The sequence below is a fragment of the Paroedura picta genome, chromosome 15 (assembly GCF_049243985.1).
Source record: "Paroedura picta isolate Pp20150507F chromosome 15, Ppicta_v3.0, whole genome shotgun sequence".
NCBI classification, from domain to species: Eukaryota; Metazoa; Chordata; class Lepidosauria; order Squamata; family Gekkonidae; genus Paroedura; species Paroedura picta.
In genome coordinates, this window is record NC_135383.1 from 5,398,509 (window position 1) to 5,416,822 (window position 18,314).

Below are 18,314 nucleotides of genomic sequence, written 5' to 3' on the forward strand. Positions count from 1 at the left end.
TGCCAGCAATAGGACCATCCAAGGGAGATCTGCAGGCGGACAGAGACCTTCCTGTCATGCCTCCAGCTGATAATCTCCTCCTCAAAGATCATTTGGTATTGCATTTCCATTCTGCTTTGCATTACAGTATGATCTTTTCCAGGCCATCCAAGAAGCCCATTTTGGCTGAAAATCATTCTGTATTTGTCACCTGCCACGTGTGATATGTAGCCGGGAGATTCAAAGATTGTCTGGCCGCCAGGCAAGAGGCATTCAGGGGTGGTTTTGCCATTGCCTGCCCCATGTCATGACCCTGCTATTCCTCAGAATTTGCCCCTGCTTAGCTTCTAAGATCTGATGGGATCCAGCTTGCCTGGGCTATCTAGGCCAGACTGCTTTGAGACTCCTTAGAGCCGAGAAAAGCGGTATATAAAATCCAACTCTTCTTCTTCTTCTTCCACATGGAGCCTGCTGGGTGATCTGGGGCCAGTCCCAGTTCTATCCAAACTCTCTCAGCCTGACCTACGTCCCAGGTTGCTTGTTGCAGGGAGAGGAAGGGAAGGTGGTTGTCAGCCACCTTGAGACTCCTCAGGGTAGGGGAAAGCGGGGCATAAAAACCAACTCTTCTTTTAATCCCGACGTTACAGCATTCACCCATTGCCGGGAACCCATCTGGACAATCAGGTAACTCATGAGGTGCCTGGGGTGCTTCAGGCTGCACGCAGGGAGGTCACATGGCTTCGTATTCTCCCCTTTGGGGGAGAGATCCCTGCAAGAAGAAATCCAGCATGTCAAGAGGAAGGCAATGGGACTCTACAGTTAGAGTCAGCACCCTTGGACTTGGGTGCCGAGTGGCTGCGAAAGCAAAAGGCAGAACAGAGCGTTCTCCCCGTTAGGAACCAAAGCATCCGCTGCCACAGCCTCCCATCCGGAGCCCCCTCCCCAGCCAGGCTCCGCCCTCTTCTCCAAGTCCAAATTGAGCAAGGGGGAGTGTGTGTGCATTTGATGAATCTGATCATCCCTCCAGAAGCTACTTGCTGGGCAGTTCGTGTTACTTGCTGTCACTTCAGCTGCTACCGGGGAGCTGTCCAGCCAGATCCAGGGGTAAGTGGGATTCTCTGTAGTCTGTTCCCCCCCCTCCTTTCCCTCCCTTTCATTCCCAAATGATGCTGTGGTTTCTTGCCCCGTCCAAAAACTCCTTGTCTTTCTGGCTACGGCCCCATTTAGAAATTAAAAATTTTGCTGTGAACGTAGCAGAAGCAAAAAACCCTCTTCTCCCAACCAAAGCAAGAAAGTCTGTTACTGTGGGGTTGGGGGGGGGGATGAAAAGTGATTTACAGTGGTCGCTTGGGGTTTTTGAGGTGTCCAGAGGTTGTTTACCCTTGCCTGGTGTATCTAAATGGCTACTTTCCCTCACAAAGGGGTAAACTCCTGTTTGAAGCATTTCTTCCGAACTGTGGCATGGAAGGAGATTTACATGTATGCTCAGTCGTGGGGCACAGATGCTGGAATTTGTGTTGGACTCTGACCCATCCCAGAGGCACACTGATATGCCTCTGGACACCTGTGCACTTGCAAAATCCCCTAAACTCTTTTCTGGGTGTCAGGTTAGGGTGTAACGGTTTCCACCCCATTTGCCAAATGTCAAAGTTTCTACCTAGGCGGAATCTCTACAGAGTTTTAAGAAAGGCTGGAGGAGTTTTGATGGGGCGCGTAAATGTTCTCTGGGTGGATCCACATGCCCCTAGACCAGGGGTAGTCAAACTGCGGCCCTCCAGATGTCCATGGACTACAATTCCCAGGAGCCCCTGCCAGCGAATGCTGGCAGGGGCTCCTGGGAATTGTAGTCCATGGACATCTGGAGGGCCGCAGTTTGACTACCCCTGCCCTAGACTCTGCTAAGTCCTAAAGGGCTTTTTTTTTTAAGTGCTTTTTCAGGTGATGGATTGGGTTGTACCAACCCGGGACAGCGGCCAGAACATTTTGTCCAGTTCCTGACGAGAGGGGCTTTTCCAGAATTCTCCCTCTCTGAAAGCTCCTTCCCAGGTTTTGAATGACAGGGGGACAGTTCCAAGAGTAATGGATGCAAAAGGGACCCAGCCTGAACTCACCCTTGAAACTGAAATTAGGAAACGGAGCCTTCGCACATGATGGGAAGACAAGGATCACTGGAAACGAGAACCATATTAGGAAAAGTGGAGGGCAGCAGGAAAAGAGGAAGAGCCCAGACGAGATGGATTGACCCAAACGAGGAAGCCCCACAGCCCTCGGTCCGCAAGACCTGAGCAAGGCTGTTAGCAATAGGATCTTTTGGGGGTTGTTCGTTCATAGGGTCGTATGCCAGAAGCGAACCAATGGCATTTAATGTGCACCCATGCATAGAGCCTCACACTTTTCCACTTCTGAATTTTATTAACTGTGGTGCATGAGTGCAGTTTGCCGAATTCGTTTTCTTGCTTGCCCTCTTTGTTTCTCTCCCAACTTTCTTCCATTACAGATTTTTTTTTTTCCACATTGATTTTTCAAACCTGCCTAGTGCTTTTCAACACAACATGTGGTATCGTCATGAAATCCCAGGTGACTTAGATATGTGAGGCATTGAGCAGTGTTTGCTTCTGCCAGGTTTGTGGATCTGGTCCCTTCACACTATAACCTAGCCCTGCCTCTGATCCTGAGATAAACCCCTACAACTAGAAAGCTAGCACCTCAGGAAACTGATTTAAGTCGAGCAGGGTAGTTTCCTAACTGCAGAAAACGTCAGTCTATTGCATTTCTATCCCACCTTTCTGATGGAATTCAAGGCAGTGTACAAAGAATTTCAGGGAGTCCTCCCCTCCAGGTTAATACTTGCTTATATAACTACAGCCTGTGCATTCAGGCTGTGCTCAAGAACCTCTGAAACTGCAAGAAGAAATCTAGCACGTCAAGGCCTTTCTGAAATGCAGGTGTGCACGTACACTGCAAGAAAAGTGATCCGAGTAAATGTTCTGACGCATGAAGATTTGTTTTATGTGGTGTTTCTCCAGCCTGCGGGAACGTATCAAAGCATCGGTAAAACACACACAAAAAGAATCCTGATGCGATCCTATGTACAAAATCACAGGAAAACCTATTCTTTTGCAGTGTTTTATCAATGCCCAGTTGCTTATCTGGGATGGGGAAAAGGGGACACAAGTGAGCCAAAAAACTGCAGCAAGTGATGAAGCTAGAGTGAGAAATGCCCCGTTTACATCAGAATTTTGAGAGAAGTAGAACAGGGCAGGATATAATCATCACAAGGGAACAAGAGAAGTAAACTGGCTCTGCTAAGGAGAAGAATCTTTGCCTCTTATCTGGCACCGGAAGGAAGCATTTGCAAGTTTGCTACAAGTTGTAACTATTTTGCCTTTTTAGATTTCTAGGGGGGGGGGTTCCCATTCATTTTAATGGATGCTTGTTAGCTTGGTTTTCGGGTTTAAATATATGCTTAACCCGCATGTTACTAGGACCCAAGGAAGAAATTTCCCCTTTTGAACCAACCTCTGCCTGTCTTGTTTCTAACTCCTTACTCCCATCAGAGTCCTGATCGGTGTCTCCTTCACCCCAGTTTGAAAATGACCCTTAAAGTTTGTGTGCAAGTTAGCATTTTGGAAGCACATCATCCCCCTCCTGAGTTCAGGTCCCAAGTGTGTGTGTTTGTGTGTGTGTGTGGGTGGGGGGGGGTATATGTCTATACTTGAAAAAAAGCAAGCTCCCTGCATGCAGAAATCTAATATGTCTCTTTATACTTAAAAAAAGCAAGCTCCCTGCATGCAGGAATCTAATATGTCTCTTTATACTTAAAAAAAGCAAGCTCCCTGCATGCAGGAATCTAATATGTCTCTTTATGCTTGAAAAAAGCAAGCTCCCTGCATGCAGAAATCTAATATGTCTCTTTGTGCTTGAAAAAAGTAAGCTCCCTGCATGCAGAAATCTAATATGTCAAGGAACACATTAGGGTTTTTTTGGTGTGCTAGCTTTTCAGGGTGCCAGTTCCCGCATTCAACTTTCATTTTCCTCTCCCCAGAATTTAAAAATGGCACAGGGATTGAAACCCTGTGATCTACTTCAACATAGAACTTCATCTGCCTTTTCTCCCACAGGGGCTTTCTTCTTAGGAGCAGCAATCCGTGGATCAATGGACAAATCTCTCTGGGTTGCCATTTGTCTGGGTGCAGCTCTGTTTTTGCTTGATGAACCTAACCAAGCAGGTGAGATGATGGTAGGCCTCCTTTGAAGGGGTCTGCAAGGATGCTGTGCAGAATCGAGATCAAATTTCTTAAAAAAAGAAAAGAAATCCAGAGATTTTCTTCAGAACTTAGCAAACAAAGATCCTGAAAAGATTTCTGTGGGTGCCGATTTGCACTGCTGTTTTTATTTTTTTTTAAATGATCTGCCAGGTTTTGAAGTTTGAAAACCAGGCACAAAATTGGGCACTCAGCCTTAAGATCAGTCTGGTCCAACATAGCTCCTGTTGCCCCCCAGAAGTTAAAGGTGGCTTTGTTCTTGTGGGGCTCTTGGAGCTTGACATGTGATTTCCCCCATGGAGAAGCCCCCCACCCTCCCTCTGTTCCTTTCCTCCCTCACCCCAGAGGCCACGGCTGTTCTAAGATCAGGAAACAATGAGGCTGGCTGTTGGGGTTGGTGGCCATTGCCAAGTTTCCCTGCCCAAGAAAAGGAATGTTGGCAGATTTCCATGTTGTGGACGGAGGAATCCAAGGTTTGTTCCCTTGGTGGTTACTGAGTACCTCTCCGATGTAGTCAAACTGCGGACAGGGGTAGTCAAACTGCGGCCCTCCAGATGTCCATGGACTACCATTCCCATGAGCCCCTGCCAGCGAATGCTGGCAGGGGCTCATGGGAATGGTAGTCCATGAACATCTGGAGGGCCGCAGTTTGACTACCCCTGCTTTAAGACATGGGACATGTATATAACGGTGTCAAAGGTGGGTAGAGTGACACTAGAGAGGTCCTCAAAGCCTATGGGTTCCCTTGACCATTCCCAACTCCTAACTGGGAAACACCTGGGAATTTGGGGGAAGGGGCTCCAGAGGGCAGGATTTGGGGAGGGACCTAAGGGGGATCACCTTCCAAAGCAGCCATTTCCTCCAGGGAAACGGATTTCTGATTATCTAGCGATCAGTTGTGATCCAAAGAGATCTCTTTGCAACCTTACGGCGTTGTTGTGCTCAGATTCCTTGGGCGGCTCAACTTTCCTCAGGGAGGCGTCGGAGGGGCTAATCTTATCACTGGCTGCACAGGTTCTTTAAACTTAGGCCTAGTTATGCTCCCGAACGGGGTTGGACAAGTCTGAGGCAGCAGAACGGGCTGTACTGCTTCAGGCGGTGGACAAAAAGTCACGTTTTAATATTTCTTCTTGCAAAAAGGCTCTCCAACTGAAAGTCAGCACACACAGTGAGAAAAGATTCTCACCTAGCCTGTCTCATGTTGTGTACAAGTAGGGGTGCCAGCCTCCAGGTGGGGCCTGGAGATCCCCCTTGTTTTTCAGCTCATTTCCAGGTGACAGAGATCAGTTCCCCTGGAGAAAATGGCTGCTTTGGAGGGGGGGCTCCATAGCATTATACACACAGAGGCCCCTCCCTGCCCCAAACCCCGCCCACTCCTGGCTCCACCCCCAAAGTCCCAGGTATTTCCCAAGCCAGAGCAGCCAACGCTATATGAAAGTTTGTCATTTTCAGGGACTCATTGATAAATGGCAGCTTTTCCATTCCTTCTCCACATGGGCCAGTCCCAGTTCTCTCAGAGCTCTCTCAGCCCCACTAACCTTACATGAAACCTGTTGGGTAACCTTGAGCCAGTCACACTTCTCTCTCAGCCCCACCTCCCTCGCAGGGTGTCTGTTGCGGGGAGAGGAAGGGAAGGCGATTGTAAGCTGCTTTGAGACTCCTTTGGGTAGTTAAAAAATGGGGTAAACACAGAATGCTGTAAACACAGAATGATATGGAGGGGGAATACGAGAACATCTGAATTCTTTTAAGCTCGTCAAATGGTTCTTTGTCAGTGGGATGTCAAGCCAGCCTTTGTGAAGAAAAGTTCCTATTAGCCTCTTATTTCCTCCTGTGTTGGTCTGAAGCAGCTCAACAAAAATAGAGTCCAGTAGCACCTTTAAGACCAACAAAGATTTATTCAAGCCGTGAACTTTCGAGTGCAAGCACTCTATGCATGCACTCGAATGCTCCCACCTTGAATCAATCTTGGTTGGACTCTTTATTCTTACAGGGGCTAGTTTCATACGGCAGTTGTGCTGGCCTGCAGTAAAAGAGTCAAGGGAAGCGGCACTCAGAGACAGACAAGAGTTTCAGGGTATAAACCTTTGAGGCTCAAAGCTGCTCTTTGCTTCTTGAAAGCTTAATGCTGGGAAAGCCTTGCTGGTTTCTAAGATGCCACTAGACTAGGAGAGAGTGGCCGTACGCATACAATTATTAGGGGCAAACGCAAGGAGCTTTGTGAGGAGCAAATAATCCCCTTGAGTTTTTCTCCACCTCTCTCTCAAACCAATGACTTGTCGGGAATCTCCCCAAAGCACCCGACCGGCGACTGTGACACAGACCGGCCAATTTATGGGATGTCTTTCCCAACCTCAGGCCTTGCGGCCTGTTTGGGCTTTCAGCCTCAGACGCCGAACCATCCATGGTTGTTATCACCCCTCGTGGCCTCTTTCTTCAGGGACTTGTTTCGGGGGCTCGAACAAAAAAGATCAGCGTCGGATTTTGGCGCCGTACAAATGTCGCCGCCGCGAACTTCGGGCTACGGCTACCGCTCGATTATTTACGGCCCCTTTCAGGAGAGTTGGGTGGTTGTGTGGCTCTTTTTTTTTTGAAGTTTGGAGGCATCTCTCACAATGGCCCTTTGAGCAGTCCCCGTCCTGTGCTCCACAGCAGGGGGTTTCCAAGTCTTCAATAAGGCCACTTGTTCCTTTCCAAGGATCCTGCACAGGTCTTTAAAAAGGAGGCCGAAGGAACTCCCACTGGCTCAAATGAGGAGACATTGAAAGGGAACAAGAGGGTTCTTTTGAGACGTCCTCCAGCTCCCAGGGAGAGCTGCCGTGGAGAGGGTAAAAGCCCCTTTTGTTGAGGGATAATATAGAGTTTAGCCTGAGACAGAAGAGGCAAAATTGATGAACCTTTTTTTTTATATATATAAACAGTATAAAGAGAGAGAGAGAAAGAGAGAGAGAGAGGGAGAGTTCTGTCAGCCAAGAACCTGGAATTTCCTCCTCATGGCTTCCACTAAGCAAGCTGATATTTGGATTTTGCTTAACACACACAAACCTACCCACCCCCTCAACAAAGCAGGAATAGAGGCTGCGGTATGCAGCCCAAAGATTTGCCCCAACTTCAGGAGAGAGGGTAGGGACAGAAGACTATTTGATTTAGTTTGGACCTCCCCCCAGGTTGCTCTTAGTTATTGTAAAATATTAAAATAATCACGGATGCCACAATGAAACCACACAACAAAAAGAAGTAGAACCTGACCTCAACGGTCATCAATCAATCCGTCCAAGTATCTGCTGGAGCAGAAATATTTTTTTGGTTCTTTCATTTGGGACTCAAGAAGAGATGCCAGATTCAGCTCCCAGGGGAGGTAGTGCCGTAAACTGGGGGGCAGCTGGAGAAAAGGGGAGCCCAGAAGACTAAGACAATTTTGCCTCAGGCAAGGCAGGTTCACACAGCAAGGAGCCTGAGCTAGCTGGTGGATGCAGGAGGAAGAAATCCTTCAGGCTCCAAAGCGTTTACAGTTTTATAGGCCAAAAAACAGCACTTTTATTTGAATCTGGAAACCAACGTGGAAGCCTGTAGCAGAACTTCCTGAATGTGTCAATTGTGAGGCTGCTTAGTCTTGTCGCAGCTGACATTTCTGAACAGTCTTCAAGGGCTGCCCCACACTGTGCCCATTGCAGTGGTCCAGTCTGGATGTTACTAAGCCTGTGACCAGATCAGCTTTCTACAGGAAGGATTATAAGGATTTTCACCCCATAATAGATAGACAATTATGTATGTGTGCATCTTTTTTTTATGTATCTATTTAGGCATCTATTCTCTTCAATGGAGATCTAAAGTACCTTACCATGTTATTCTCTCCTCCTCTATATTTATCCTCACAGCAACCCTGTGTGGTAGGCTGTGGGGAGAGAAAAAGTGGCTGGCCGCCCAATGAGCATCCATGACAAAGTGTGGATTAAAAGCTGGTCTTCCAGATCTGAGTCCTAGACCATGCCACAAAACCTGGGGATGGCAGAAAAATTGATCACACAACAGAGTTTGCAAAGTCTTAATAATGCACCAATGTTTCTGTTTACAGATGCTACAGAAAATGGAGATTCTATTAGCAAGGTATGGAGCCATCTCTTCTTGTGCATTCAATGACTCTGGAGTTACAAGTACTTTTGGTTTGGTTGCATTTTTGATGAGCCAACACAGGAGTGGGGGAAAAAGTTGGACACAGCAATAACCAGAACAAGGAAAGCCAAAATAACTATGGGTGCGGAGGGTGAAATAACAGAGAGAGCACTTTGCGCTGCTTTTTGCTTTTGCAGACAGGATGCTGGACGACTTGGACCAATTGGCTCTAGTGTTCTTACGCTCATGTTTCCTCACCCCACAAAAAGCATGCCTGTGGGGAAGTTCTTTGGGCCACACTCAGTCAGCATTCTCCCATGCATGTATAAGTCATGTCCTTTGCATAAAAACCCACATCAAAATGCACGTAAATGTATCATATGCGCACATACAACAGAAGTGCCTCTTCAAAGAAACAGCAGGAAACGGGTAAAGCATGAATGAATATTTTAAAAGGAATAAAACGGGGAATATTTGTTCATCCCTGTAAAAGATGACACCGCAAAATGGATCACATTCAGCTGGCACTTTGGAACAGTGGTCTGTGTGTGTGTGTGTGTGTGTGTGTGTGTGTGTGTGAGAGAGAGAGAGAGAGAGAATTTTAAAACCCACTGAGATATGCTATTTATGCTTCACGGTGCCCTTTCAGAGGTGATACAGAGAAGGTCTCTCGCTGTCTCCCCCTCTTACTCTCTCTCCCCCTCTCCTCTGGCTTCCTTCCGAACCTCCTGAAATCTCCCCCTTAATGAGGCCTTAATTGGTATCCAGCTGTTTCTCTTTTGCCGCACAAATGGATCATTTCGAGAGAACCTGGATGCCAGAAGAAGGGCCGATGTGATTTCTAAAAGAACTTTCCATCGGTGGGGTTTGTGTTGGCAACGTGAGTTAAGCTGAAACGATCACATTTAATTAGCATTTGCTGGCAGGGGCTCGTGGGAATTGTAGTCCATGGGCATCTGGAGGGCAGCAGTTTGACTCCCCCTGAATTAGAGGAACAAGGATGAGCCAAGGAGGAAGGTATTGAGGGCTGGGGAAGAAGAAAAATCTGACTCCCCTGGACTGTGCTGAGTAAGAAAGATGCGTCATGTTATCCTTTGGCCATTTTGTGACCCCACAGGACACCGATTCTGTTCGAGCAGGCGGGAAAGACTTGCCGATGCTGTACGTCACAACCATCTTGGTAAGGCCATTCAGGACCTCTTGGCTCATAAAATTAATCAGCGGGGGTGTTAATGACGGCCACGAGGGAAAGGGCCTTTTCGGTGGCAGCCCCACAATTATGGGACAACCTCCCCAGAAAGGGGTGCCTGGCCTCCTCGATTTGGATCTTCAGGAGGCCCCTGAGAATTGATTTAGGACTGCATTGGGGGTACGAAATATTTTTATGTAATGTATTTTATGGATATTCTAAGCCACCTTGAGCTCTGTAAAGAGGAAAGGCAGCTAATTAATGTTTTAAATAAGTAAATAAATATACTGAGCAAGACGGGAGAAAGATCTGACTCCATGCAAGGCAACCTTGTAGGAGAATGCGTAGTCAAGAACTTGCCCTTTTGGCTTATTCCCATTGCCTTCTCTGTAGGAAGACCCCTACGTGATGGCCAGGGACACCGAACTGGAGGGCTACTGCATTGACCTTCTGGAGAAGCTGTCTGAAATGCTTCACTTCAGGTACAAGGTGGGCGTCGTGAAGGATGGGAAATACGGCACGTTGAGCCCCAACGGGAGCTGGACCGGGATGATTGGCGAGATTGTGAGGAAGGTGAGATGTCTCCTGAACATGGTTCCTCAAATTATCAAACGTGCATTTACCTGTAGGGCTGTTACCTATAGAGATGTTTCTTATGCGGCTCCTTCCTTGCTTGTGGGGAGTTCCAAATTAGCTAGTCTTATTACTGACGCATTGGGAATTCCAGCATAATCCATAGAAGTAGGGATGGCCAACATTCCAGATGTCCATGGACAACAATCTGCATGAGCTTGTGCTGGCAGCGGCTCGTTTATCCTGAAGATCAGTTGCTGGTCACCAAGATCTCTAGGATCTGCCTGGAGGCTGGCAACCTGGACTGCAGTCTTCCCCACGGCTACAAAAGCACTGGCTCTGAATAAAACTTTAGCAGAGGATGTTACAGAGGCAGGAAAGGTAGACCACCTTGACCCTTGGCTTGTTTTCCCTGGTCAGAGTATTAATATCAGGTTGTGGACCCTGACCACCAGCGGGAAATGGGTGGTAGGGTTGCCAGATCCAGCTTGGGAAAGACCTAGAGATTTGGGGAAGGAGCCTGGGGAGGACAGAGGCCTGAGTGGCATACAATGCCAGAGAGTCCTCCCTTCAAGCATTCATCTTCTCCCGGGGAACTGATCTCTGTAGTCTGCAGATGAGCTGTAATTCCAGGGGATCCCCAGGCCCCACCTGAAGTCTGGCATCCCTAGATGTTGTCCACTGGCCACCATTTGGCTGTCCTGGACCTTGACTCTCCTTGGGTGCTTCTTGACGTCATGGCTTTGCAATGGGCAACTGCGAACCTTTCGACCAGGAGTGGAGGCAGAGGAACGGGCAGGACATGCGCTAGGCAAGCAAGTGGCATGGCTCAAAGCGTATTCCAAAAGCCGCCTCTGTTCTTCCCCCGCCAGGAGGCCGATCTGGCCGTGGCTCCGTTGACCATCACGTCCTCGAGGGAAGACGCCGTCGACTTCACCCAGCCCTTCCTGCACACGGGCATCGGCATTCTGCTCGAGAAGGACACCACCTTGGACGACGCTTCCCTCTTCCACTTCCTGGCCCCCTTCAGCAAGGAGATGTGGGCCGGCATCCTGGCAGCCTACGTCGTAGCCTCCCTCTGCTTGTTCCTGGCCGCCAGGTGCGGTTCCCTTTCTTTTGGGCACTAAAGGCTGGAGACGGGCATCGGGGGGCAGGGGCTAAGAGCCGTGTGTCATGGGGAGAGCAGTTTGGACCAGGAGGTATGAGGAGGAGTTACCCCCCCCCCCAATAATGACTGGGGAAGGCTCTGGCAAACCACCCCGTATTGAGTCTGCCATGAAAACGCTGGAGGGCGTCACGCCAAGGGGCAGACATGACCTGGTGCTTGCACAGGGGATACCTTTACCTTTACCTTTTAATAAGGAGCCTGCCTTGTGAAATATGGTTCAAAAGCCGTCACTCCGTGTTGCCCAGCTCTCAAAGGGCAGCCTTATGTGCTAAGCAGAAGAAGGCCTGTCTGCTTCTTTAATGGCGGTTTGCACCAAAATAGAAGAAGAGTTGGTTCTTATATGCCGCTTTTCTCTATTCGAAGGAGTCTCAAAGCGGCTTACAGTTGCCTTCCCTTTCCTCTCCCCATAACATTAAAATACAGGGGGGAATACCCCTGCCCGTTCGAAAATAGTTTTTTCAAAATAGTTTGAAAAATAAGTTTGATGTCTCTAGGGGGAGGAACAAAATGTAAAATTTTGCAGGATCCTTATCTGGGAATTGGTTGTGCCAAAGTATATTCCAAGCAAAGTGATGCAGCAGCTTTTCCCTCTGCAGAGTGAGCCCCTGTGAATGGGACGGAAATGAAGAAACTCCGTTTACCTTTCTGAACAGCCTGTGGTTTGGGGTCGGATCGCTGGCATTACAAGGTAAGCTCCATGGGGCCAGCCCCGGCAACTGCTTTTGTTGCTAAAAGTCTGATGGTTCATTTCAAGACCCAGGATACCTAGATCTGTCTTTAGCTTTTTCTCCACTTTAATTCAGGGCTGTAAACAAACAGTTTCCAGAGCAAAATCACCCTCTAGCTGCACATTTGATTATAAAGACATAATGACAAGGTTCGTTTCGTTCAGCATGTTGACTCTGTAGAAAAAGCTAAGAGGGTTTTGTTTTGTTTTGTTTTTAAATCCGTAAAGCCGTACGTGAAGCAGACTCAGAAATGTTAAGCATGCCGTTATGGCTAGGTACAGTGAACAATCTGATTAATTGTGAGCAGTTTGTAAAGTGCATGAGAGACTGAAAAAGCTGGACCCCCCCCCCCACACACACACCTGGATTTCCAATGAACTTACAGAATTTGCTGCTCCAGGGTGGATTGATGGCCAGCCGTTTGGTGGTGGAAAGCGTTGTCGGGTCGTGGCCCACTTAAATTCCATATAAAACACAAAACCATCCCTCTCCCACATTGTATAATGAAAGCCACCATCTGAATTATGTGTTACTAACAAGAAGACGATGATAAAAGAACAGGAGAAGACCACCAAATACCATGACCTATGAATACAGTTAGAGTACTTCTGGAGAAGATGGTGGCCATTGCACTAGTTGTCCTTGGAGCAGTCTCATGAAAGACCTGGATATTCTGGGCATTGAGCAAATAATACCAGCAACACAGTTCCAGAAGCTTGGAAAACACATGAGAAAATACCCCTGCAATTCCCAAAATCTTGGCTAGATCTCAAACTGCAGAACGCCATCTACCAGTCAAATATCTGAATGTGACAATTAATAATAACGCCATTAAATTGCAAGCAACCCCTTACGAGGTCTCCCTTGGTGGCCTCCCACCCAGCCATTCTCAGTGGAGGTCCTATGGCCTCCTGGGGGGACCCCTGCACATCTGAAGGGGGCCACAGCCTGAAACATGGGAGAAGGGGTGCCCATCGTATTTATGGGGGGCCCTGGTAACAGAACCAATGTAATACCCTTTTTGTCATGCATGACGTCATTCATTGCTAGAAAGTTCGACTTTGGACAAGGGAAAGAAAAAGGAATCATGTAATCGGTTCCTCTGTGTGTGCTTGAACGAATGCATTTGAGAAATTAAACCAGAATGCCCATGCTTCTCTTGGTCCAATGCTCTAGAGCTCTGTCTCGCGTATATATAAAAAACAAGGTACATCAAGGATAGTTAAGCTCTTAGCTTAGGCCTTTTGTAGCCAGCCTACTGCAGGGGGCCCTGGAGCCTGAGAAGAGCTCCCAAAAAGGCCCTAGACAAAGAACGGCTGAGAATGGCTCTTTCAGCTGCTGTCCTCTTCTTTGAGAAAGCCTCCGTGTCTAAGAGTGCCTGTTAAATTCCCCTCCTGCATTACCCCGACAGGTGCTGTGCCTCCACCCAAGTCTCTCTCCGTGCGGATAATCTCCGCCATCTGGTGGCTGTTCAGCATAGTGCTGCTGACCGCCTACATTGCCGGCTTCAGCTTCGTCCTGGAGTCCGGCTCCGAGCAGCTCTCCATCCAGACCTTTGAAGACCTGGTGAAGCAGAGGCACCTGGAGTTCGGGACCATGGCGGTCTCCTCGACACTACTCTATTTCAAGGTGGGCTGGCAGCAGATCCTTGCTTCTGGCGGCTAGTTCCATGCGCGCATGTCGTGCATGGTTCTCATTCCCATTGGTGTGTGCAGGCTATTATATTTATTGGCATATCTATAACAATAGGCATTAAAAGTACTTTAGTCTACTTGGCGCCCATGGCAGCATTGTCCTGAAACTTATTAGTGTGCAAATTTAAACTCCATCTTCGAAGAGGCATCCCCACCCTCCAAGAGGACAGAATGCCCTTTCTGCGTACAATCTTAGAATTGATTCTGTCCCTTCAAACCCCCCTCCCCAACCTCTTCTACCTGTGACACCTGATCTATAATAGTGTGTTTAGCTGTGCCAGTGGGCACACCTGTCCAGCCCGGCCCGGCCTGGACGGCTTACACCAACACGTCTCAAAGCGACATTGTTCTGCTTTCAGAACTCCAAGAATCCGATTCAGCAGATGGTCTACGAGTCCATGAACAAGAAGAAGGACACTGTTTTAGCCCAGAACTACCAGGAGGCCATTCAACGCGTGCTGGATTCAAATTACGCTTTCATCGGGGAAACCGTCTCTCAAGATCTGGCTGTCGCCCGGCACTGTAACTTGGTGCGGTCTCCGGAGGTCCTCGGGGCTCGGGGATTTGGCATCGCTACGCCACAAGGTAACCTGTGATTCGGTGAAGGTTCAAGCCGGTTACACAGTGGATGAGCGATAGGGTTGGGAGTATCCTGCATAGTGCAGGGGGTTGGACTAGATGACCCATGAGGTCCCTTCCAACTCTATGATTCTATGATCCATTCCAGGAAGGGTCAGTGCCTTTACTATATTGTCTCTGTACTTAGGGTCCCCCTGGACGAACAAGCTGTCTGTGGCGATCCTGAAACTCGGAGAAGCCGGGGACCTCGACCACCTGCGGAGCAAATGGTGGGAGAGCAGATGCTCCCACGACGATCACAAGTGGAGCCCACTAAAGCCCCAAACCCTTGGGGGGATCTTTCTCATCCTTGCCCTGGGCCTTGCCATAGGAATGATTGTTGCAGTCCTTGAATTATCCAAAAAAAGCCGGCGCACAGCTGCCCAGGAGAAGGTAAGTCTATTGGATTTCTCATTCCCCTTGAGGAGTTGGCTGAGCCTAGCTCAGCATTGGCTCCCCAGAGCCTTTCGAAAGCAGGCTCTATCTGACCTTTTTGAGTCTATGAGCTGAAGACAGGAGGGCCAGTATGGTGTAGTGGTTAAGAGTGGCAGCCTCTAATCCGGAGAACCGAGGCCAGCTGGGTGACCTTGAGCCAGTCACAGTTCTCTCAGAGCTCTGCCAACCCCATCTACCTCACAGGGTATCAGTGGTGGGGAGAGGAAGGGAAAGCAACGGTAAGCTGCTTTGAGACTCATTCAGGTGGAGAAAAGCAGGGTGCAAAACCCAACTCTTCTTTGTATTTTGGAATGCTGACACAGGGCGACGGGTGCAGCTTTCTGCAGGAGGCGAGAGCTATGGAGAAAGGGGGCATTTCAGAATGCACTGGGAAAAGTGTGGAAACTGACCTTTGTGGGGGCAGCTGTCACTGAAACCGTACTATTTAATCTGCGGAGCGGACCAGATCTTGGCCGGTCAAGATCTGGTTAAGAGTCCCTCCCACTTTCCAAAACGACTTGGCCTGCACTAAGAAAGGTGCAAGGAGGTGCCATGGCTCCCATGGGCGTGCGTTGGGGACCCCTGCTCTAAGGTTTCAAGCAGAGGAACCCTTTTATGCCTGCGATCCTTTTAATCGACAGCTCCTGGGATGGAGTGACACACCCTTGAGCAAGTGGGCCTTTGCTCCTTTTGAAACGCTGCAGCCTTGATGGTAAACGGCACCGAGGCACAATGACTTTGTTCACAGCGGGCCTTGAAATCTTGCCACAATCCCAGAAAAACAACATTCCTCCCCCTGCTACGGGGTCGTGTGAACTGACCTTCCAGCCCAGTTTTGTTCAACATGAAGGTGCTCATTAAGGAATGCATTTCTTCTGTCATTAAAAAAAAAAAAGCAGGAAAATGAAGTTTTTCCTCATTGAATTCTTAAGCCTAACTCGCTTTTGTGAGTCTGTCTCTTCTTAGCCCGTTACCTCCCACCTACGCGAGGCTGCTTCTAATGAATTAAGTGTTTTGAGCAAAAAGATCCATAGCTCTTTTCCCCCCCATCATACGGGTCCCTCGTTCTCACAAATGGAAGTCCTCCTCTCTGACTTCAAGAAACAGATGTTACGGCGCCCAAGGCTTGACGGAGCTTGTCAAAAAGAAGGAACAGAACAGAGAAAGCCACCGCTTAGTTGTCAGAGACGAAAAAGAGATGACAAGATCTGTGTCAGGGACAACAGACAGAAAAGGCAGAGGTGTCCGTGACTGAATAAAACACAAGCTGGAATCTACCTACATTAGGTCACAACTCCTCTCCACATGCACAAACTTTCTACCTTACTTGGTGGTGCTGGAGGTAGCTTCTATCCTCTTATGTAGGTCTGCAAGGATAGATGCCATAGCTTTTGTGTTGGTGGCCACTTTACGTTAGGTGGTAGAGGTGGGGAGTGCCATCAAATTGCCACTCATTTAAGGCAACTCCACTTATGGAGCTTTCAAGGCAAGAATCAGACAAGGGTGGTTTGCCATTGCCTTCTGCGTAGTGACCCTGGTGGTCTCCCATCCAAGTACGAACCAGGGATGACCCTGCTTAGCTTCAGAGATCTGACAAGATTGGTCTACCCCAGTGGTTCTCAACCTGGGGGTCGGGACCCCTTTGGGGATCGAACGACCCTTTCCCAGGGGTTGCAGCAGGGTAAGCAGCTTGGCCAAGGGGGCGCCATCCACACAACAGCCTTGCAGGGTAGATCGAGAGAGAACGTTCCTCTGTCTGGAGCAGCGGGAAAGAGCGAGATCGACATGGTGGGACAAGAGGCAGAACCGAACTGAGAAACCCCAGGGGGGAAAAAAAAACAATTTACATACAATCACAATGGAGCTTCACGCCATTGGTCGGTTTCGGTTAAATTTCTGTGAAAGAACACTTGAATAATTTTAGGGTTGGGGGTCACCACAACAGGAGGAACTGTATTAAAGGGTCGCGGCATTAGGAAGGTGGTCTAACCTGAGCTTTAGGGTCTACAAAAACTTCCAGGCTAATCCTCTCCTACATTGCTTGCAAAGCCCTGGATTTTTCATTAACTTTCTTGATAAGCCTCAATTCTCCATCCAACTAGCTCTTTAATAGGACTCCACACTCGTTCCAACTGAAGACCCAAACTGGCCCACTGGTTTGGGATAAACCGACATCTCTTTCCCGTTTCTTCCCCTTGCATTAGAAATCTTGCTGCTCCGTGTTCACCGAGGAGCTGAGCCAGCGATTCCGACCAAGGGAAATTAAGAAGCAAGAGCCTGCAGGGAAATCCAAACCGTGAGACGACGTGGCGGAAGCAGGTCAAGCGATAATGAACTTTCTTCTTTTGACCCTACTGTATATTCCATAGCAGAACTCTCTTGAGCTCCTTCTAACTGTAGGGTAATATTGGCTGAAAGAAAACAAAAATCTAGAATAGCTTCCTTTTAATAACAGACCTACGAAGTATCCTCTGTGATGATGCACATGAAGGAAGAGGTCGGGGGTTCTGGTCTCTAACCTTTCTCGTTCTCAAGCCTGCTTGCGGGCACGTGACCCTTTCCTGCAAACGGCAACCTTTGGAAGACGATGAACCTTTGGAAGATGATGCAGCAGGCACGCGGGGACCTAATCAAAGCTACGCAAACTGCCCAGTAACGCAGCTGACTTACCGAACAGCCAAGGCCGTGTGAACGAGAGGGGGCAATCTTCAGGCACGTAGGGTAGAATTTAGCTTCCAGGTAAATCTCTTTTGAAGAAAAGAACGTGCTTTCCGGCCGTAGGAGCTGGGACTAGATGCTTAAGTGTGCAGGTAAGCGTGGGGTGGGTGGGTGTGACGTCTCTGAGCGATTGCTAGGTAGCATTTTTGGGCAGCTGCAGGCCCGAACTCTGGTTGCTGCACTGGTGAAGCTCCTTGCCTGTCTCCACCATTAAAAAAAAACAACCAGATTTTTAGGCAAATTAGAACCCTTGCTCTGTGTTTAGGATTTTCACAGGTTGAAGGATTTTGTTGATGGGGGCCCAGAATAGTCTGCAGCCCTGAAAAATTACCACTGCGATGGCTATTAACTAGTTAGCCATGAAGCGAGGGCATTTAAACAAATGCTTAATGAAATATAGCCAGGATGAAAATGGTAACAAGCTGGTTTGCTATAAGAGAGGGAAAACGGCTGGTTCATTTTCCAGGCTGCGTTCAAAAAACAGCAGGCCCAGGGTGAAGCAGGTCACCATGCCGGGTTGGTGACCTGAACTTGCAACAGCTCAGTGAGGGACAGAATCCATGGGTAAGAAACACTGGCTTGGGAGAAGCAAACGTGTCAGGTGCAAGCAAAACTGAGATGTTTCATGTGTGCTCTTTGCCCCTATAGAGCTATCAGACCGCCACTCTACAGGGAAGTGAGAATGAGGAGGGGGGGGGGGCGGACAGCTTGCTTTGTAAACAGGACAAAGAAACTGGAGCATTTTGATGCGTATCACGAAACATGGCTAAATAATAAAAGGAGCTGTGATTGAATTGCCTCCGGTACATTTGCTTGGGATGGGTAGAGGGGTGG

At 48.5% G+C, this 18,314-nt stretch overlaps 1 protein-coding gene across 1 annotated transcript; it reads left to right on the top strand.

Annotated features, from left to right (window-relative positions):
* Nucleotides 1-934: 934 nt before the first annotated feature.
* Nucleotides 935-18,274, top strand: LOC143824485 (putative glutamate receptor). Its single transcript, XM_077311849.1, has 11 exons — nucleotides 935-1,083; nucleotides 4,101-4,208; nucleotides 8,320-8,351; nucleotides 9,475-9,537; nucleotides 9,940-10,119; nucleotides 10,992-11,218; nucleotides 11,884-11,975; nucleotides 13,427-13,644; nucleotides 14,069-14,294; nucleotides 14,476-14,720; nucleotides 16,967-18,274. The coding sequence occupies exons 2-11, from the start codon at nucleotides 4,136-4,138 to the stop codon at nucleotides 17,060-17,062; spliced, it is 1,452 nt and encodes a 483-aa protein (XP_077167964.1). The 5' UTR covers nucleotides 935-1,083; nucleotides 4,101-4,135; the 3' UTR covers nucleotides 17,063-18,274.
* The last annotated feature ends 40 nt before the right edge of the window (nucleotides 18,275-18,314 follow it).